Genomic DNA, 22736 nt, shown 5'->3' with positions numbered 1-22736 from the left:
CTCTACCCCTAGTTTGAAAGCTTGGGGAAACCCATGCTAAGGTCAGTTGCTAGCTAAGGGCAAATGTATGTTTCTTTAATACTTTATCACAATTTCAATCTTTAAATTTTATTCAGTAGTTGAAACCAAAGAAAATTCTATCTCTAATAGCATTTTATCTACATCAACTGCAAATTGCACCAGTCTCTATTTCCAGAATTTTTAAACATATTAATGTGTTACCTAAAATAGTGGTGAGATGGAGCAATATCATTATATTGAATTATGTATAAATTACCCAAAATATCCTCAGCAGGTTTCTTGAAGAAAAAAAAATTACTTAAAAGCAAATCATTATCATATTATGTCCTTGTACATTACAGTTTGGGAGCACAAAATATGTGTGCTAGAAAACATGGTATTTGAATCCAACACCCAATGTTTGAGAATTTAGTCACAAGCTTGTGATGTTTTTAAAAGAAGCATTGTTAATACTTCCAGAAGAAGTATGATAAAGAAATCTAAAACAAACAGGGAAATATTAACTTATGCTTAGCTCCATATTGTGGACACTTAAATGAATTCAGCTCTTGAAGTGTAGATGGAAAATTATGTAATGTTTTAATTTCTAAAGCACCAAGCAAAATAAAGAGACCTACCCTTCATTTAGTATCAATTGCTTATGGAAAACATCTGAACAATATCATATAAAAAATCAAGCAGACAATGAGCAAAAAAAAAGAGCAGGGTACAGATGTGGCTCAAGCAGTTGGGTGCCTGCTTCCCACATGGGCATTTCCAGGTTTGATTCTAGGTGCCTCATAAAGAAAAAAATAAGCAGACAACAAGCAAAAACAATGAGCAAATAGATGAGGGAGAAATCTTGGGTGGGAGGGAGCCAAGCAGATATAATTAGGTAATAACAACACACATCATGGTATTTCAAAAAATACAATCATTGATTACCTTCAGAGAAGGCATTGCCTCATTAACATTCTGGTCTATATGATATCCCACTGATTTGGAACAAAGACTATCAGGCCATTTCGTGCTTTGAACTGAAAGGAACATCTTCCTTTTTTTGGATAAGTGATTTAAACAATAGCAAAAAAAGCAAAAATAATAAGATTAAATAAAGAAATGGGCAGTTGCAATAGTGTGGGCCAGTGGGCAGAGGTTCTTGATCTCTTGCAGCTTGAATGCCTCAGCTACCCAATGATGACACTGCCTATAACTACTGAACTATGGTAAATGAGAAGGTAGCAAGTTTTTCTTCTGTACAGATGGATTTTGCAAGTAATTTGGCATGATCCAAATGATTCTGATCACAAATAATTGAAGGACTGGGCAAGGGAACAATTCAAAGAAACAAAAGTGTCACAGAAGAAGCAAGAACAAGATTATGGATACAGTCCGGATGATGATTACTCAAGGCAACCTGCAGTTCAAGGAGTTAGAAAAAAAAAATCGCTTTAAAAAACTCTTAACAGTAGCATTATTCTGAAGATTTTGAAAGCATCAAATGATTATTGATGGGTGGCCCAATGTCACATAGAATGGTTTGGCAAATATATCAGAACACAGAGCATGGCATGTCATAGAGAGCAAGGAAAAGAGCATCAGAACAATTGCCTTGGCAATGGAAAAGATAACATGAATTGTGAAAATGCTTCTGGATATCTCTGCAGTTTTTGTAAGAAACAAAAAACAATAGAACAGATGGTCAACAAACACACATGTAAAGATGTTCAACATAATCAGCCATCAGGGAAAAACAAATCAAAACACAATGAGATAACGCTTCTCCCCCACCGAGGTGACTATAATCAGAGATAAAATTTGGTGAGACTGAAATAATTGGAACTCTTATTACCTTGTGCTACAGGGAATGTGAAATGATGCAGCCACGTTGGAATGCAAATTAATAGTTCCTCAAAAGGTTAAACAGAAGCAGTGTGAAGAAGAGCCAACTAAAATGACCCCCAGCCCCATCCAAGACCCTATGGTGCTGCATCTCCATGTCCAGCACCCACATCCTGCCACCACCTCCATGATCAAGAGAAAGGTTGAAGAGGATGATAAAGGAGATAAAGCCAAGCCACATCTGCTAAACCTTCTCCTCAAAAGCCAGAATACATGCCTTAAAAGGCCCCTGCGAGGAAGGAAGAGAAAGTACCCAAAGGGAAAAAAGGGAAAGCTGATGCAGGCAAGGATGGGAATAACCCTGCAGAATACAAAGACGCCAAAACAGACAAGGCACAGAAAGCTGTAGGTGCTGGAGATGCCAGGTGACATGTGTGCATTTTTTGATAACTATACTTCTGGTGACTGCACAGTTTTAAATAATAATTTTTAATCAAATTTTTAAAAAATTGCTCAATTTGCTTTACATTATTTTTTTTTCTAAGCTATATTTGCACAAGGAACACTTCATTGTTGTTTTTGAAGGAAGGGTCAAATATCACTCATAGAATGTGTGAGCTGGATTGATGTGGGTAAAAACACCTTTCCCTCTAGTTTAAAAACATTTTTTTTAGATATTTCCTCTTTACTGCCAGTAAAAGGGGATCCAAGATGTTGATAAGCATTATTCACCTTAGCACAGTTGCCATTTGGTGTGGAAAAATGAAAATTTGTTTTTATGTTCACATGTCCTATACTTTTCTCAGCCTTCAGCACAGATTTGACTCCTTTATACCCCAAGACTTGCTGGGGCCTGATCCTGAAAAAAATGGTTACAGGATTCAAACAATCTGGACTTTCCAGTGATGCCATGGAAATGGCATCCCTCAAAAGAGTAGCAGTTCCGTATTTTAGACTGTGGATGATTCTACTGTTATAATTTCATTTCCTGGAACTCAGGGTCTGCTTGTGAAAAGTTGTTAAAACATCATGCTACAAGTGAAATGTCAACCCTCTCTCTAAACTTCCTCAGTTTAGAGCATCAGATGAATACTTCATTGGGTTTTATGGTGGCTATCTGATTTTGGTAGGACATTGAAGAAGGGAGTTTTAAAGATGTGTACTGTTAATGATTGTCTGCCCATGTCCTGCATGAAATATCATGATTGTTTATGAAAATTATCTTTTAATAAAGCTGGATACAGTTAAATAAAAAGCAAAGAAATGACTGTCTTCCTCTTCCATATTTGAGGAAGGGGTCTTAATAGATTTCACTCACTGCTCCATGTCCACATAACCCTGGTTTTCTTAAAAACCATAGTGTCTTTGGCTGTGGGTGGAGAATTTTTCAGTGTGATCAGATCCTCATTCTCTATGCTAGGATCTGCACTGATATCAGCTTCCTCTTGGGACAGAGGAAGAGCAGGGGAGGGATGAGGGGTCAGAGATTCTTGTCCAATTTTCTCTGTACAATTTGTGGAAGGCAGAGTGTTATCGATCTGTGAAATAAAAAGGTTGGTTGGTCTTCATGTACTAAAGCTTTCATTTTTGGAATAGAACCATCTGAACTGACAACAGTTTGGTTCAGTGAATCAAAAAGTGAGAGAACCGGATCTGTAGTTGGTGCTGGGGCTTAGTGTATACCCAGGAGACCTGAATCTCTGGACTGACCATGTGATAGCCAGGCCCTGAGCCTTAGCAGACTTGCAACTCCTACACTCTGGTTTATTGGACTTACCCCACTCATCTAACATGGAGGTGAAGAAGGTCAACCACCACACCAGGGAGCCAAGAGTGCCTACAACTGAAAGCAGGAGAATTGCATCCAGCATCCAGGTGGAATCTAAGCTCCTTCATGATATAGATGAGGAGTGGACATAACCATTCCGAGGTCCACAGGATGGAGGAATAGAGTGTGGATTAGAGTGAACTTACTGATAGTCTACTGATGAACTATTGTGATTATAACCAAAGAAAATGTGGCATTGGTGTGGAGAAAGTGGCCATGGTGGCTGCTGGGGGGTAGGGAGTGAGAGGAAGAGATGTGATGTGGGGGCTTTTTCAGGACTTGGAGTTGTCCTGAGTGGTGTTGCTTGGACAGTTACCGGACATTGTATGTCCTTCCATGGCCCACTGGGTGGACTGTGGGAGAGTGTGGGCTACAGTGTGGACCATTGACCAGGAGGTACAGCAGTGCTCAGAGATATATTCAACAAGTGCAATGAATGTCTCATGATGATGGAGGAGGTTGTTGGGGGGGGAGGAGTGGGGTAAGGAGGGTGGGGGTATATGGGGACCTCATATTTTTTAATGTAACATTAAAAAAATAAATAAAGACAAAAAAAAGATGTGAGAGAAAATTGGATAGCACAGCAGACACAAGCAGGAGCTCCAACATCCACAGCTGTGCAATACCAGTGACCTGGGTACTGGATCCACACACGACTTTCACTTGCAAGATCCCTCTCTTTATTACTTTGATAATTTCCCAAGTACTATCTATCAGTGTTTTCAGGTGTCTGTCACCATCTGTAAGAGATGACTTTCCTTTAGAAAAACAACTAATTTAGATTCATTATCTTAAGACTTTTTAACCATAATGAAGAGTGGTTCTAATAAACATGTTCATCTTCTTTATGATTTTAATGAAAAATTTTCTTCTGTCTGCTGCAAAGATCCCCAGGGGTGTAATTTGTGGAAACAATTCTTATTGATTGATCATTTACATCATTGGCTGCAAATCTATTCTACCTTATTTTGAATGAAATATGGTTAATTATAAATTCTCCAAAATAAATTAGCTGTATTTAGGTCTTCTAAATTGTTTGATGAAACAGAAAAGAATCTCACAAAGTGGACATATGGTAGTATAGGATCATGTTGTCCAACTGTAGATAAATGTACAAACACAGGCCTTTTTAAATTTATTCACATCCAGCAGAACAAAATTCTACTGATAAAATTGAGGAAGCCAATAACTTTTTTGCTTGGTCTGTTTATTGATTATTTATTCTTGTTTTGTCTCTGTCCTGGCAGGTATATCATCCACATGGAATCAGAAAATCAAACAAGCGTTTCAGAATTTCTGTTTTGGGGATTTTCAGAGAAATCAGAGATTTAACTCATTCTCCCTGATCTGTTCCTGTCCCAGTACTTGGTTACCTCCACTGGAACCTGCTCATCATCACCACAGTCATCTCAGACTCCTACTTCCACACACTCATGTGATTTTTCCTCTCCAACCTGTCCTTTGTTGACCTCAAGTTCACTGCCACACCATCCCCGAAATGCAGGCAAAGTTCCATACCTAAGAAAAGATTTTCACCTATGCAGGCTGCCTCATGGAGATATTCATGTTCATTGTTTGTGGATCCCTGCCTCGGGGCGGGGTGGGGGTGGAGGGAGGGAGAGGGTCACAAATGACCAAATAGTGGCCATCTGTCACATCCTGCAATAAAGGTCATCATGAACCTCAGCTCTGTGTCCTGTGGGTTTTGGGCTCTGTTGTCTCCCTGTCTTGATGATCCTGTTTGAGACCTTGCCCATCTTGAATCTATCCTTATGAACAAATATTGAAATCACACATTTTTGTGATGTAACTGAAGTGCTTAAGCTTGCCTGTTTTGGCACCCTCATCAAAGTATTCTGTGAATTCTCTGTCGTTACTGATTGAGGTGTTTTTCCTCTCATAAGCTCCTCTTAGTCTATATTCATTTTGTCCCTTCCATTCTGAGAATTTCATCAGCCAGAGGCAAGTATAAAGCCTCTTCCACCTGCGAGTCTCTCCTGTGAGTTGTCTCCTTGACTGTGGCACAGACATTGGTGTCTACTGGAGCTCTGTGTAAAGCCATCCTCTACAAAAAGGTTTCCGGTCCAATACTCTCTAGCAATAGTGAAATCAGATGCCTTGTCTTCTTCTGAACGTCAAGAGGAAAGTGTTTACCCTTTCAGATTTGAGTATTTGAAAGATAAAAATATATAATTTTTATGATGTTGAGGAAGATACCTTGTAATCTTATTTTTCTGTGTGTTTTTCAAAACGAAAGAGCACTGAATTCTGTTAAAATCATTTTCTATATCAATAAAGGTATTCATATGATTTTTCCCTTCCTTGTTTTAACATGGTATATTATATTCATTGTATTTCTTATGCTCAACACCCTTGCAACCTGGGGCAAATCTCCCTTGGTCATGTTGGATAATTCTTTTAATATTCTGATGGATTTGTTAGGCTACTTATTTTCTTGAGGGTTTTTGCATCAATAAGCATAAGGAAATTGTTCTTTGTTTAGTTTCTTTCTTGTGACTGTGTGTAGATATAACAAAGTCCAAATCTTCACGTATTTCACCAATAGCAAATAATAGGAAGATTTTCTTTTAGCCAGTATTAGATTATTCAAGAAGAAAATTAAGTTTTCTGTGAGAACAAATCTATACCCTCAGTTCATAGTGAATCATTATTGCTATCACATATTTTAAGTGTTCTTGAGAGGAATAAAATTCTACTGATAAAATCAGGAAGCCTTTTTTTGAGACAAAATTTGGAGGGGAAGGAATGATAAAGTAAGTAGAGGTCTAGGAGAATAAGGCAGAGTTGAAATGGTCTGCATCACTCAGTAAGCACATGCTCTACAAACGTCTTTCTTAAGAATCATTCTACCATCTAGCTGTATTAGGAAACAGAAAAAGGTCTTATGAGTCTTGAAAGAGCGACAATTGCCCTCTCTCCTAAAATATACACAAAGTTTAAGTTTGGCATTCACCATCAACTCTACAAGATATGGTGTGAGGTGGGTAGGATGGAATGGTTCTTTGCAGCCAATTCTTCCTTCTGGTTTACAGTCCAGTACTCCAGAGAATGATGAACTGCCATGTGCAATTCCTATTACTCAATACTTGCAGAAAGAGAGTCCTACTGCCTGGATTGCAGAAAATGCAACATATTTGTCAAGCCAACAATTTCAGTGGAATCTTCTTGATTATAAAATATTCCTGATGATAATAGAAGTATCAGCTTTCTTGGTTATACTGTTTTTCAGTGTTTTCTACTTCCATTTACTTGAAAGACATACATCTAGAATTTTCAGCAATATTCAGAATACACACCAAGTTTGTTTTCAACATTCAGAGGTATTTTTGAAATAGAGACTCTGCCTGAATAAAATTATTCATACAAGAAAGTATTTGTTAAAAGAACTGATTGCACAAACACAAGTCTCCAGGCTAGGAATTGATTTATAAGCTATTGGCTTAGAGAACAGGAATGGCACTATTTCTAATGGATAAATGTACACCACTAGTGTATTTATAACATTGACAATTCTAATTGACAATATATTGGTTGAACTCACCCATAAAGACAGTGCCTTGGGAAAATTTTGACAAGTTGACTTGTTTATGTGATAAATCATTTTGTTTGGAATCGCAATCCAAGAAATGTGGACTGAGTTGCTTCCTTTAATTGCCCTGGAAAGACTATTAAAAAATGACAGGCTGTGGATTTTTAAATCTCAGATTAAGTCACAATCAAAAACCAGAAATCTTCTAGGACTGTATGAGTCAAATCTATTTTCTCTGAAAACTACAGTCAAATGTGGAAATTACTCAAAATCTGAACCTGTGGATTGATAGGTCTGAACCTGTGGATTGATAAATTATGTAGTAAGTTGAATTCGCAATTTTGCCAAAGAATATAAAGTGATTAAAGGAAAATGGCCAGATGACATTTTTCCCAAAGTTTGGTAAAAGTTCCGAGCAATTATTAATCCCAAAATGCCTCTCTTGTTTGCCAGTTGAAGGGATAGCTCTGGAGTAAGGGGAACAAAATATTAGCCTTTATCAAGTTCCCAAATAAAACAGTAGGTCTCCACAAAAGTCTTATACTCTTTCCTAATATCTGGGATTAATGCTTGGAAAAGTCATAGTTGACTCTCTAAAAAAATCCCAAATTACTTTCTTTAATCAATTTTATTGAATCATATTCTTAAAGCATATAATCCATCTAAAGTGTACCATAAATGGTATTTGGTATAATTACAGAATTGTGCACTCATCACTTCATTTAATATAAGAGCTTTTCCATTACTCCCAAAAAGGAAAGAAAAAACCAACACAAATGAAACAAATGAACACAGAAAACCCTACATCTTTTTGGTCACTTCTCAATCTTGCTATCCTTCTCCTGTCATTCATAATTGTTAATCTATTTTCTTCTCTATAATCTATTTGCATTTGCATTTTCTATAGACAGAGTCTAACAATGTATAATATTTTGCCTAATTTCTTTCACTTACTATACCTCCTTTTTTAATATTGTAGGATGGTTATTAATCTATTACTATACATTACTGTCCATAATATATTTTGGTTGAATTTTTGCCCACATATCACACTGATATTAGCATCTTATAACTTCATTTGTTCTGATCCATAGATAAACATTCTCATATATGGACTATTGATAGTACATATTTTCACAAGAGTGTTTGTTATGCTATACAGTCCCATGTTGCATTCTGTAGCTTCCTTTCTGGTGATATACACAACCATTGGCTTCCATTTTAACTGTTATTATATTCGTACATTAGAGCGGCTAATTACAAACACTATGATGTGCTTTCACCATTTCTATGCATTTCCAGATATTTACAAATACATTTTTAACAATTCTGCACAGACTAAAACTCAGCTTCTCATTATCTAACCTCACACTATTTTCTGGTGACTTTCATTCTAGTTATTAACTCCATTAGTTTGTTCATATTCACTTCATAATTTTGAGATAATACAATATTTGGTCTTTTGTTTCTGGCTTGCTACACCCAACATAGTGTCATCCAGGTTCATCCGTATTGTCATATGTTTCATGATTTCATTTGTTCTAACAGATGAATAACGGCCTTCTCGTGTGTATACAATAATTTGTTTATCCATTCATCAGTTGGTAGGCACTTGGATTGTTCTCATCTTTTGGCAATTGTGAATAACGCCACTGTGAACATCAGTGTGTTGCTGTTAGTTCATGTCCCGTCTTTCAGTTCTTCTTAATATACACCTAATAAAGGTACTGCTGGTGGCATGGTAGATCAATATCTAACTTCCTTAAGAACTTCCAAGCAGACTTCCACAGTGGCTGTGAAATTCTACCTTTCCAGCAACAGTGAATAAGTACTCCTATCACTCAAACTCCTCTTCAACACTTGTTTTTTCCTTAAAAAAAAAAACAACTGTGCCATTCTATTAAGTGTGAAATGAGATCTCATTGTAGCTTTGATTTCCACTTCTTAATAACGAGTTTTATGGAACATTTTGTATGAGATTTTGCCTTTTGTATTTCTTCTTTAGAAAAATATCTATTCAAGCTTTTTGCACAGTTTTTAATTGTGTCCATTTATCTTTTATTTTTGATTTACAGAATCTGTTTATGGATCATGGATATTAAGTCCTTGATGGATGTGTGATTTGCAAATATTTTCCTCCATTTGTTAGACTGGATTTTTACTCTCATCTCAAACTTTTTGGTGCAGACATTATCTAGATTGTCCATTGTTGCTAATGCTGTGTGTGTAAGGTTTAAAAGAACCCCACATACCACAAGATCTTGAAGATGTTTTCCTACTTTATCTTCAATGAATTTTCCTGGTTTTATGTTTAGATCTTGATGCAATTGGAGGTGATTCTTGGGGAGTGTGATTGAGATCCTCCCTCTTTTTCACTTTCATTTAAGGAAATCCAGTTATCCAAGGCCTATTTTTTTCTTTTTCTCTTCATTTTTTTTAAAGTTTGCATTAAAAAAATATGAGGCCACCATATAATCCAAACCCCTCTCACCCCACTCCTCCCACATTAACAACCTCCTTCATGATCATGGGACATTCATTGCATTTGGTGAATACACTCCAGAGCCCTGCCACAGTAAATGGATGATAGTTTACATTATAGTTCATAGTTTCCACCAGTCCACCCAGTGGGCCATGACAGGACATACAATGTCCAACAACTGTCTCTGCAGTACCTGCAGGACAACTCCAAGTCCTAAAAATGCCCCCACATCATATCTCTTCTTCCCTCTCCCCACCCTCAGCGACTACCATGGCCACTTTCTCCACATCAGTGCTATATTGAGTTCAATATGCTAGCCTGTATTGCGTGCTTTTGATTCTAAAGGGGAATTGATGCTTGGTTTTCTTTCCTTTTTATTACTTTATGTGGCTTTTATATCAAGTCAGCCTTAGAGAATAATTTTGAATGAGATACACTGACATCAAGTTGGAATATTTTGAAAAGAATTGAAATTAAATCTTCTTTGAATATTTCATAGATTTCATTATGGAAACTGATAATAGAGTTCAGATTTTCGGAAGGTGTTTGATAACTAATTGAATTTCTTTCCTTGTTAGAATTTTGTTGAGATCTTCTATTTCTTTGCAGTCAAGTTAGGTAAATTCTGTGTTTCTAGGAATTATTCCATTTTCTCTAGATTTTCTAGATTTTTGGCAGACAGTAGTTCATATTATTCATGCATAATCTTTTAAGTCAGGAATATCAATTAACATCTTGAATTTCATTTTTAATTTTGGTAATTTGCATCGCCTCTTTTTTTTCTTTTTCAATAAAAAAAAACATTTGTAATTTTAATACTCTTTTCCAAGAACAATTTTAGTAGTTATCTCAATTGCTTTTCTATATTCTATTTAATTTCTCTCCACTTAAATCTATGTTATTTCCTTCTACTATTAGTTTTAACTTTAGTTCACCTTACTTTTTCTAGTACCTGCAAATCTGCAGAAAGGGTATTAATTTGTGTTTTATTTTTTAATGTAGTTATTCACATTTACAAATTTGCTGGAATCTTTAAATTCATCCCGAATCTAACTTAACAAAAATAATTTAGCCATAAAATAAGTAATAAAATGTACCATGATGAGTATCAAATTTCAAATGCAAGCTGCAGTTTTGGCACTGTTATCACTGAAGATCTTGAGATTCTATGTTAGTGTTAGGTTTCATATGAAAATGACACTCTTAGAAGAGATTCCTGTATAAAAGTGGATCATTGGGAAACAGATTTGCTCAACTGAGTGCGCTCTCGTCTACCATATGGGAAGCCCTGGGTTCACTTCCCAGGAACTCCTTGTGAAAGTAAGATGACCCAGCCCCAGAGAGAGCTGATGGGGTGCAACAAGATTATGCAACACATGGAAACAAGCAGACACAGATGAACGTACAGTGAATGGACACAGAGAACAGACAGCAAGCATGCAGCTGGGGGGGCAGGTAACTGAAAAATAAATCTTTTTAAAGAGTGGTTGATTACAAATAAAAACATAATAGAAAAGTTAATCATAGGAATTATAATGACATTTTAAAGGTTAACAATTAATATACACACTAATCAGATGTTTATCAAGATAGACACCTGACCTAACACTGGCATTTCGAGGTGAGAAAGTCCTTTAAATTAGGGGCCAGCATGCAGTCTGAAATCACAGCATCTATTGGGCCTTGAAAGCTCTAGGAGGAAAACTTAACATCAAATTGTTCTGGCTGGCTAATGGCAAAATAAAGTCAAATGTGAATGCTCTCTTTCCCACTGAGTCTTCCAAGAATTCTCACAAATATCGGTCTAACAAATTAAAGAGAAGACAATATTAAAAATCACCATAGGTACTAAGGAAACAAGTTACATTTACAAAGAGCCACAAGCAAAGTAGACAGTCTGAAAAAGAATTTAACTGTTTCAGATTTGGAAATAATTCAGATATCAAATATGAAACATTTTTAATGAGTTTTAGAAAAAATTTTAAAATCTTATATAAAATTCCATAAATACATTTCAATAATGAATCACATAGAACCTCTAAGTTTGAAAAGTACAATGATGAAAATTTAACATTTCCATGTAGTAGAATTGGGAGAAATTTAGCTGCAATGGAAATCAAAGACATCAACACCACACTGAAAGAGAAGTTTAAAAATAAGTCAAATTTATTTCTGTAGACTTCCCTATAGCTGACATCTTCTCTATTAATAGATAGTAGATAATAATAGATAATAGATATATTTTTAAAAACCTTCATTCTAGAAACTCCAGGAAATGAACAACATATGTAACCATATTTGGGACAAGGTACTTCAGAGTTACAAGGGTGTTTCCAATTCTTCTGAGAAGAGTGATCTGGAATAGAGGGGAAATGAAGATGGTGGAATTGGGGAAAGACTCTAGGAGAGTAAATCTAGGATCTTCTCATTCAATACTGTTACTCCAGAATTTGCTTCAATTGGATACTCAGCTCTTGGAAGCTGGGGAAGAAATCATCATCTTTATGCTTGAAAGATACTCACTTTGACACTGTCTACAATTCTAGCATGCATAATAAGAGGTAAGAACTCCAAATGTTTTTTTTTTCTTAACCTGCTTTCTTTAATTAGGCACTGCCTATGTTCCTGAGAGATTTATTTTCTGTCTTTATTTTTTTTAATGTTACATTAAAAAATTATGAGGTCCCCATATACCTCCCACACTCCTTACCCCACTCTTCCCACATTAAAAACCTCTTTCATCATCATGGCACATTCATTGCCTTTGGTGAATATATTTTGGAGCACTGACTGTTGTAACACATGGATAGTGGTTTACATAGTAGTTTTCACTTTCCCTCATTCCACCCAGTGGGCCATGCCAGGATATAGAATGTCCAGCAGTTGTCCACATATACCACCCAGGACAATTCCAAGTCCTGAAAATGCCCCCACATCATATCACTTCTTCCCTCTCCCTACCCTCAGCAGCTACTGCAGCCACGTTCTCCACATCAATGCTACAATTTCTTCCATTACTACTCACAATAGTACCACAGTAGAATATCAGGAAGTCCACTCTAGTCCATACTCTATTACTCCATCCTGTGGACATAACCCTGGTATGGTTATTTCCACTTCTCTAAATCCAGACGGGGCTTAGGTTCCACATGGATGATGGATGCACTTCTCCTGCTTGCAGATGTAGGCACTCTTGGCTCCCTGATGTGGTGGTTGGCCTTCTCTGCCCATTAGCTAGCCTGGATAAATCCTACCAGAGGGTAGGAGTTGCAAGTCTGCTGAGGTTCAGGGCCTTGCTGTCACATGGACAGTCCAGAGATTCAGGTTGCCTGAGTATACACCAACGCCAGCGCCAACAACAGGTCTGGTGAAAGTATCAGAAGAGGCATGTGAAGAAAGGTCATATCTGAATCCAAATCCATCCCACTCAGGACCACAAACACCAAAGTAGTGCCAACTGACATGGCACTGAACTCCAGAGCCATCTGCCATGACAGTAGAATCTGTGGGTCTCTAATGCCCTCAGGAGAACCAGTAACTTGGCTTCTATCTACTTTGGCTGTCTCTGGGACCCTGCTGAGGCATGGGTAAGCATTACCCCTCTGATGACTTCCTGACTCATTTTTGGAGACTCATAGCCATATAAACTCATTTGTCCTTTCCACTTCCCCCTTTTATCCAAAGTCATAAAGCAATTTTTAACACCTGATATAACATGTAGGCCGAGATATTGTGCTAGTCTGAGTTGACCCTTTTATTCAAGGTCTTTTTCTAGTTACATCATCAGCTGGTGCATGTTTGTAATCCTAATTGCTTTTTACTGTGTGTTAGATTAAGTGATGTTCCTTGGATACCGAAGTTGTTTATTATCACTTTCTCACTATGGACATTTATTCTTCAATTGAGAGTGTTCATTTTTTTCTAAATTTTTCATGGTAGGGTACCTAAATAACTATTGTACTTGTACAACAAAATACAATTGAACAGAACAGAACTCACTCAGAATGAGTCTTTTCCTCCTTCTGTTTAAGATACATTTCATGGCTTTCATCCACTTCTCCAGGATTAATTAGTAGTAATTCCTTCTGTAAATTGGTATTTATCCCTCACTCAATTTGTAGATGTTTCTTTAACAGAAATCAATCTTTTAGGGACTCTCCTCAAATTTTTCCTTAAACAAAACCCTAAACTGCACTTAACATGCACAGATGGCAGACAATTTGATATTTTTCTTATAGTCTTTTATAGATTCTTCAGGAATTAATTTAGATTTCCAAGACAACAAATTTTTACTCTCAGTTCAGATGAATCTTTATTGTTTCCACGTATTTTTGGGTCCTAGAGAAGAGTATCATTCTACTAACAAAACCAGAAATATTATTTTTTTCTGACAGAAAAAATAGGAGTTGCAGGAAATGGGAAGTTAGTAAGATGTAGGAGAACATAGCAGATTTGAAACAGTCTCCATCACTCACTCATATTTTATGCTTCAAATTTTTTCTTAAGAAACAAGGTATCAGCTAGGTATATCAGTAAGGAAAGAGACAAGGTTTTTAGGAGATTTGAAAGAAATACAATCACCCTCTCTTCTTAATTATACTCAAAATATAAGGAAGTTTGTCATCTACCTTTCTTTCTATATGATATAGTGTGAGGTCAGTAGGGTGGGCTGGCTCATTTATTTTTTTTATTTTTTGTCTTCTCATTTTTTTTAATTAAAAAAGACTTCAATTACATAAAATATAACAGAATATATAGGGGATTCCCATATGGCCCTCTCCGCACACCTCCCATATTTTCCCATATTAGCAAAATCTTTCATTAGTGTGGTACTTTCATTGTAATTGATAAACACAATTTGGAGTATTGCCACTAACTACTAATTAAAGTTTGCATTGCATTTTACACTCTTTCCCACTCAGTTTTGTAGGTTATGGAAAGATATGTTAGAACTTGTATCTGTGATTGTAGTGTCATTCAGGACAATTCCCAAGTCCTAAAATTGGCCCCTTGTTACAACTGTTTGTCCCCCTCTCTGCCTTCGGAAACTCCAGTGGCCACTGCCTCCACATCAATAATATTCCTTCCCTTCTCTCTTAGCAGACTTTTCTCCCTCTTTTTGATTTGTATTGCTGTTCTCCAGAAGATGAGGAACTTGCAAGTATGGTGCCTGTTAAACAATACGTAAGGCAAGAGCCTCCTACTATCTGATTGCAGAAAGGAGATATATTTGTGGAGTCAACAATTTCAGTGGAGTCTTCTTGGGTATTCAGTGTTCCTGCTGATAACAGAAGTATCAACTTTCTATGTTGGCCTGTTTTCCAGTGTTTCCTATATTTCCAGTTACTTGAAAGCCATAACTCTAGCTTCTTCAATAAGATGAGTGTGCATGCTTACTATTATTTTCTAAAAATACTTAAAAAAGCTTTCTGCTTTTTAAGAGACTTCTGAATGAAGAAAATAAACCATACAGGAAGAAATTTCTAATTGAAGAATATAAGGCATATGGGTAAACTCTTCGGTAAAAAACTGATTGCAAAAGCACATTCTTGTAGGATAGAAATCTGGGAGTTTATCAGATTGTTGGGAGTGAGAACATCAATGACACTATTTACAGAGGATAAATATAAAGCTCTAGTGTATGTATAGCTTGGGGAAATATGATTCATAATACATTTTTCACAAGGGAAAAATTCTCTTTTTGATTTGTTTAAACAAAAATAAAACAAACTGCATAGAAACAATGTGTAAGTCCAAAGAGACACCAACTTAGTTTTAAAGCTGCAGTGGCATATAGAGGACCTCCTTGCAGCCTTATCCAGCCTGCTCTGTGGACCACAGTGATGCATGTAGAAGCCTCTTAACTACCAAGGAGTTTGGAACACTGTTCCATTGGTTCTTCATCTGCTTGCTGCCTAACAAGTCTGAAGCCTGCAGTATAAAATTTTTTTTAAGATTTCAAAGTAAAACCAAAAAGGAAATAAAAAGAAACCTCACTCCCCAAAACAAATAAACACAAAACCCACTTTTTCCTAAAGGTCAGGGAAAGACTTTCTTCATTTCCCTCACTTATCCATGTAATTGATGGGACCCATGTTTCTACTGCATTGTCTATTTTAAAGAAGGGTGAGAGAGAGCTGACAACCCGAATTGCATTGTAACATGATTTAAGTGGCCAGGGGAATCATTCTGGTGGTGCATATTCCTCACATCATATCTGCTTTGGACAAATTAAAAGGCAAAATATTTACCTTAATCATTCTATATTGTTTGCAGTAACCTCTAAAGACAGTGCCTAGGAACTATTTTGAATAACTGGTTTATATGATAAATGATTTTGTTAGGACACATAATTCAAGGAATGTGGAGTGATACGAATTTTTTTACTTGCACAGGAGAGACTTCCAGATAGAAATGACATGTTGAAGATTTTTAATTCTCAGATGATGGTGAAATCAAAACACAGAAATTTTATAAGACAGCAAGAATGAAATATCCTTCTCTGAATATTGCAGTTCAGATATGGGATAGGTAGGACATAAAAACAGAGTCTAAACTTGTGGGCTAATAATCACAAAATGAGACTGAAATCACAGCTTTGCTAAAGAAGGTGAAGTGAATAGTAACAACTAAAAAATTTTCCCAAAATGGCCCCCAGCTCAGAGCAATCACTAATCCCAAAAAGGCATTCTGATTTCCCAGTTGTGGTGATGGTCCTTGAATCAGGAAATGGATGGAAAATTCACCTTAGAGTGTGTTCACAAATAACCAAGTACATATATCCTACTATCTCGGTTGAATAGTTGAAAAAGACATAGTTGTAAGTGGGGAAAAATGCACATTGCTTTTTATGATCTGTAAATGTGGACTAGTATTATAGGAAGTGTCAAGTGAAAGTTCCTGGAAATGTCCTTACCTATGAAAATAATTTTTAAAGGGCAACCTTAAATTGCTGAAAGAATCACAGAAATTATTGACACCACCAATATGTGAAGAATCAGGGATTGTTTTGCAAAAAACAATTTCACTTAACTTATGATTGGAAATGAGCACAAGAAAGGAGCAAATTGGAGTTGGAATGTAATTATTGTAAGCCAAATCAGTTGATGTCTCCAGTTCAGGATGTGACCTCTTTCTGGAGTGAATGCATGAAAACTCTGGAAGCTGCTATACAGCCTGTGATGTGATATTATTTTTCTCCAAAACCATAAAATAAAATTAGTTGCTTTCATCTGGCAGTGAATGCCATATACTTTCATCCCTCCACAACCTGCTATAATTTTATATGTACAGAATTACCTGTGCTAAATATTTTACTGATGAAAATCCAAGCAGCAGATTCTGCTTTCAATACTGATTACATGGAATAAAATAAGAGATCTTAGGATGTATAATAATTTAGAAGGAACAGGTGTCCTTGATATATAAAAATTTTTTAAATTGAATTCTAAAAATTGGGCAAATAACAGATTATCTCTCCATTCACTTACAAAGTTTCTAGATTTAGATCTCCTAGGGTTTTACCATGTTAATTATGAACTTTTTTCTCAACTCGAGACAAAGAGTCCTTTTATAGCGAGAATGTTTCTCAGTTTTTTTAAGGCCTTCTTTATGTCCTTGTTTCTGAGACTGTAGATAAAGGGGTTCAGCATGGGACTGACCACCGTGTACATCACTGAGGCTATTGCATTTGCCCTTGAGTTTTGACTAGCAGCAGAAGTAAAATAAACTCCAAGTCCTGTACCATAAAACAAGGACACTACTGAGAGGTGAGACCCACAAGTAGAAAAAGCTTTATATTTGCCCTCCATTGTTGAAATTCTCAAAATGGTGGATGCAATCTTAGAGTAAGAGTAAAGAATCCCAGTGAGTGGAATAACAGCCAGAAGTCCAGCTTCAAAATATATCACTAAGTCATTGAGGAAGGTGTCAGAACAAGCAAGTTGGACCACCTGATTAAGTTCACAGAAAAACTGGGACATTTCCAACTCTGTACAAAAAGACAATCGCAAAACCATTAAGTCATGCAAAAGGGAGACAAAAACACTCAATAACCAGGATGCCAGTAGCAGGCGGCCACAGACCTGGGCGTTCATGATGACCATGTAGTGCAGAGGGTGACAGATGGCCACAAAGCGGTCATAAGCCATCACAGTCAAGAGGGAGATGTCTAATTGCCCAAAAAGCATGAAAAAGAACATCTGGCTGAGACAGTTTTCATAAGTTATAGTTTTGCTTTTTGTCTGGATGTTCAGCAGCATCTTTGGGACAGTGGTTGAGGTGAAACAGATATCTGTAAAAGAGAGGTTGGAAAGGAAGAAGTACATGGGTGTGTGAAGGTGGGAGTCAGTGATGATAGCCAGGATGATGAGCAGGTTCCCAAATATGATGACCAGGTACATGGACAGGAACAGTCCAAAGAGGAGAAGCTGTAACTTTGTATCTTCTGAGAGACCAAGGAGGACAAATTTTAAAACATGTGTTTCATTTTCCATGAAGCAGAGGAAACTACTAGGAAAGATTCCAGAACAGTGAGAATTCAGTCACAAGCAATGACCCACAAATTGTCATAAATGCAATGGCTTGTAAACACATTAAATTAATGATTTCCTCTTAGGTAAAAATAGATCTAGTATGTTTTAATGGAAAAGGTCAGAGAAAACAGATGTTCCCATTTCTCCTTGATAATTTTGGTGACTAGTCATCCTTGCCCGTAATTGGAAATAAATAACTCCTGGCAATATTTTCCACTACAAATTCTCATAGAATTTATTTTATTCAACAATTATTTTAACCAGTCATGTTTTCCCTTTTGATGAAAAAGTTGAAGTAATATATATTGTTGATGGTAGCCCCACTTTTATTTTACATTTTTAATTGTGTTTTATTTTCTCTTTTAATATATATAAATTTTATTCAATTGTCTTTTTTTTAAGATACATGAATCCCCAAAAAATGTTATATTACAAAATTCAAGATTCCCACATACCCAGCACCCCACACCCCGGACTCCTCCCACATAAGCAACCTCCCTTATCATTGTAGCACATTCATTGCATTTGATGAATACATTTTGGAGCACTGCTGAACCACTTGGATTACAGTTTACATTGTAGTTTACACACTGTCCCAGTCCATTTAGTGGGTTATGGCAGGATATATAATGTCCAGCATCTGTCCCTGCAACAACATTTAGGACAACTCCATGTCCCAATAGCACCACATATGAATGTAATTAATATTAACAAATTTTACAGGAAAACTTAATATGAATCATACACTTATAACTGTAATGAAAAGTATAAAACTTCTGGAATAAAACTTGTGAGAAAATCTAGGGACCAGGATTTGGTGATGAGTGTTTTGATATAATAGCCAAAAAATGATACAAGAGAGAAGAAAATGTATAACTTAGGCTTTATTAAAATATTAAACTGCTGCTCTTTGAAAGACTTGAAAAGGGAATGAAAAGAAAATCAACAGGTTGGGAAAACATCTACAAAGCATACACCTGACAAATTCTTTGTATTAAAAAATGTAAATACCTCCTAACACCCAACATTAAGAAAGCAAATACTCAATTTAAAAATTGGCAAAGGATCAGATCATAATCCTCACTAACAAGGTACAGTGTCGGCTAATAAGTGTAAACAAAAAGATGCCCCAAATCATTTGTCATTAGGAAATGGCAAAATTATAACCACAATGATATTTCACCACATGCTTATTAGAGTAGTTAAAAACCTAAACACGGACAATAACAATTGCTGGTGAGAATGTGTCACAATATAGGCTCTTGTTCACTGTTAGTGAGAGTACAAATGGTAGAAGCAGAAGAGAGTTTAGCGGTTTCTTGTAATACTAAATATTCTTACCATACAATCCTGCAAACTTGCTCTTAGGTACATAAGTGGCTAATATGAAAACTTAAGTGCACACAAACACCCATGGGTGAATGTTTGTAGCAGATATATTTATAATGTCCATAATGTATAAGCAACCAATAAGTCATCCTATAGGTGAATAAACACTGTGCTATACTTATACAAGGCAATATAGCTCAGAGATTAAAAAAAAAAAAATGTTCCAACTAGACACAAAAGGGAGGATGACTTCCAAATGACTGCTACTAATTGAAATAAATGAAGCTAAATATATTCCATAGATATGATATGTACCTGGGTACAAACTGTTCTCTGGATAAGGCAAAATAATAGAGACTGAATCAATGATCACTAGTTGACAGGGTTTAATGAAAGTGGATGTGTGTTGAATAGGTGAAGCACAGGTGGATTTTTAGAGCAGTGAAACTATTCTGTATAACACTGTATGAGTAGACACATGGCATTATACATTTGTAACACAAAGAGTGAACCTTGACGAATGCAATTTAAAAATCAATTTACAAGGTTAAGGGAATGCCAGGAAGGAATGCAAAATATTCAAAACCATCTAACTGTATTACAATGTATGACATGCCCTTTCTATAAGGGATGAGAGAAAGGTGCTGAAAGAAGTAATACTGGGTATGAATAGCATCTGAAAAAGGAAGTCAAAGCACACTGTACATAAGCCCTGTACTCTACTTGATAAGATTATCCCACCACGGTATGGGTTAGCAAATCTTTTACTTCTGTATCTGTATCAATCAAAGAAGTGAGTAGAATGCAGATGATGGAATATACTTCCAACTGTGGAGTGGAAGTTCATACATAAGCAAGGAAAGGAGGTTAGACTTTTCTATGTGGTAATGGTTTAGAGGTAGATATATCAATATGAAATCATGTGTAGTTCAATATAGATGCAGAGGATTACATGTAGAAATATGTATTGATATGTGTAAATGCACACATATTTCCTTAGTCTTTCGGCAGAGAAGGCCTAGAAGCCCCAAAATCAAAGAGCAAAATTAATTATTGACTATACACATTACTATTCTAGTGGAAGAACTCTCATCATTGATGTAAAGACAGAGGCCACCGGAGGTTCTGAGGGGTGCTAGAGGGAAGAATAGCTGTAATATAGGGGTATTTTCTGGACCCCACATATGTTCTGCATGACTCTGCAATGACAGATACAGGCCATTGTATATATTTTGTCATAACTTACAAAATTTTGTGGGGCAAAGTATAAACTATAATGTAAACTGTAGTCCATGGTTAGTAGCAGTGCTTCAATATATGTTCATCAATTGTAATAAATGTACCACACGAAGGAGATTGTAAATGTGGGAAAGTGTGGGAGGAGGAGGGAGTGATAATATGGGAATCCCTTATACTCTTTAGGTAACAGTTATATAATCTAAAGCTTCTTTAAGATAAAATAAAAATATTAAATAAATAAACGAGCAGAACTTTGGCCCTAATCTTGGATTTTAATGCACCATTATCCAATACAAGGCACCTTGGAGAAATGACTGACTCTAAGACTGGGGAAGGAAATATACAAGAAGAGCCTGGAGCATCTCATAGTACCAGAAAGGAAATAGATGGTAAAATAAAACCCTCAATGATGGGATATATCAGAGAGACACAGATCATAGTTGAAAGAACTCCCATGGAAAAAAAAATTGAAAAAAAATTGAATGGAATAAATAAAAAAGTATTACATCTCATCCAATATATAAAATAAATATCATCAATCCATGCTGATATGAATAAATTACTGCCAAAATAAATAAAAAGAGACAAATCTCCCATGGAGAAGTATTCCAATAATTTATGCAGCTATTAAGCTCTCAAGGAGGTGGAGTATAAATGTGATTCCTTGGCTTCACCTAGTGACTTCTTTCCAAAGGTGATATATGGAAAGGCAGAGAAATGAGGAACTTTACTCTGGGCGAACCATGAAACACTGTTGATTTAAGTCAACATCAGCATTGATAAGTCATGTTGACAGGACGCATCGTGGATATGATGCGGTGGAAATGGCACTTTCTAACTAGCATCATCCTCCAAACACACATAATCCGTCTAGTATGAGTAAATATCAGACAAATCCCACATGAGGTACAATTTACAAAATGCCTGACCGGTACACCTCAAACCATGCAGCTCATCAAAAACAAAGATGGTTTTAGTAACTGTCTCCATCAAAAATGGACTAAGAATTTATGATAAAAAAATGTAAAATGATATTCTGGATTGGTGATGTCAATAACGGGAAAGTGAGTGGCTATGGCTATGGAAACTCTCTCTCCTATCCTTGTTAAATTTTTTGTAAATCTAACAGTTAAAAAACCAAGTTTATTAAGAAGCAAAATTATTAGTGAAATGAAAAGGAATTAATATTGATAAATCTGTACATTATGATTCAACCCCACACAGTTTCACTCCCCACACCTACCTCACATCCACTGTGTTATTTCCATTGTTGATCATCTCTCTGGGGATTTGTGAACAGGAATAGTCACAAAGACCCAAAGTGAGCTTTCTAATGGGCAAACCCTTTCATGAACTTTTCTAATCCCTGCACTGATTCTCCAATAACATCAAACATAATTATCCATCTTCTGAGCAAAACACAAGGATCTCTTTTATCTGCTAACTGCCAACATATCAAGGATTCTGTTCCCCTTATCATCTCCTGCCTTTCATTGTTCACCAAATATTAATAAGTATTGCTAATACCAACATATTCGTTTACCTTGATCCCAGCATCCTTTCCTTGTCATCTCTCTTGGTATGTTTCTACCCCATGATACTCTTGGAATGACTCCAGTTCCTCCTTCATGTCTCAGTACAATTAGAAGGCCCCTTCTGAAACTTTTACTAACATCCACAGTATGAGTTCAAACTTTTGGATATTCTTCAGAAACATTAAAGAGCCACGTCAGTATATGGCCTATACTCATTTCTATTCTTTTAAACCCATTAGGTATTTTTTCTTTAATGTAAAGAACAAAGTGTTGTTCATCTCTTTACTTAAAGAATAATATTCAGTGAATAACATAAAGTATTTGATGAATAAATGTTTGTTGAATAACTAATTTAAAAATGGATGAGAAAACATCATCAGACCATCATCACAAATTA

At 36.1% G+C, this 22736-nt stretch overlaps 1 protein-coding gene and 1 pseudogene across 1 annotated transcript; both read right to left on the bottom strand.

Annotated features, from left to right (window-relative positions):
* Positions 1–921: 921 nt before the first annotated feature.
* On the bottom strand, positions 922–5078 carry LOC131276884 (keratinocyte-associated transmembrane protein 2 pseudogene; annotated as a pseudogene).
* A 12171-nt stretch (positions 5079–17249) lies between these two features.
* On the bottom strand, positions 17250–18197 carry LOC131276883 (olfactory receptor 7A10-like). The gene has a single exon (XM_058290464.1). The coding sequence runs from the start codon at positions 18195–18197 to the stop codon at positions 17250–17252; it is 948 nt and encodes a 315-aa protein (XP_058146447.1).
* Positions 18198–22736: the final 4539 nt, after the last annotated feature.

This window comes from Dasypus novemcinctus, chromosome 30 (genome assembly GCF_030445035.2).
Source record: "Dasypus novemcinctus isolate mDasNov1 chromosome 30, mDasNov1.1.hap2, whole genome shotgun sequence".
In the NCBI taxonomy this organism is placed as follows: domain Eukaryota; kingdom Metazoa; phylum Chordata; class Mammalia; order Cingulata; family Dasypodidae; genus Dasypus; species Dasypus novemcinctus.
This window is presented reverse-complemented; position numbering and strand designations above follow the sequence as displayed.

Excerpts from the sequence above, each read along its gene's own strand:
- LOC131276883 (XM_058290464.1), bottom strand. The coding sequence starts at position 18,197 with ATGGAAAATGAAACACATGTTTTAAAATTTGTCCTCCTTGGTCTCTCA.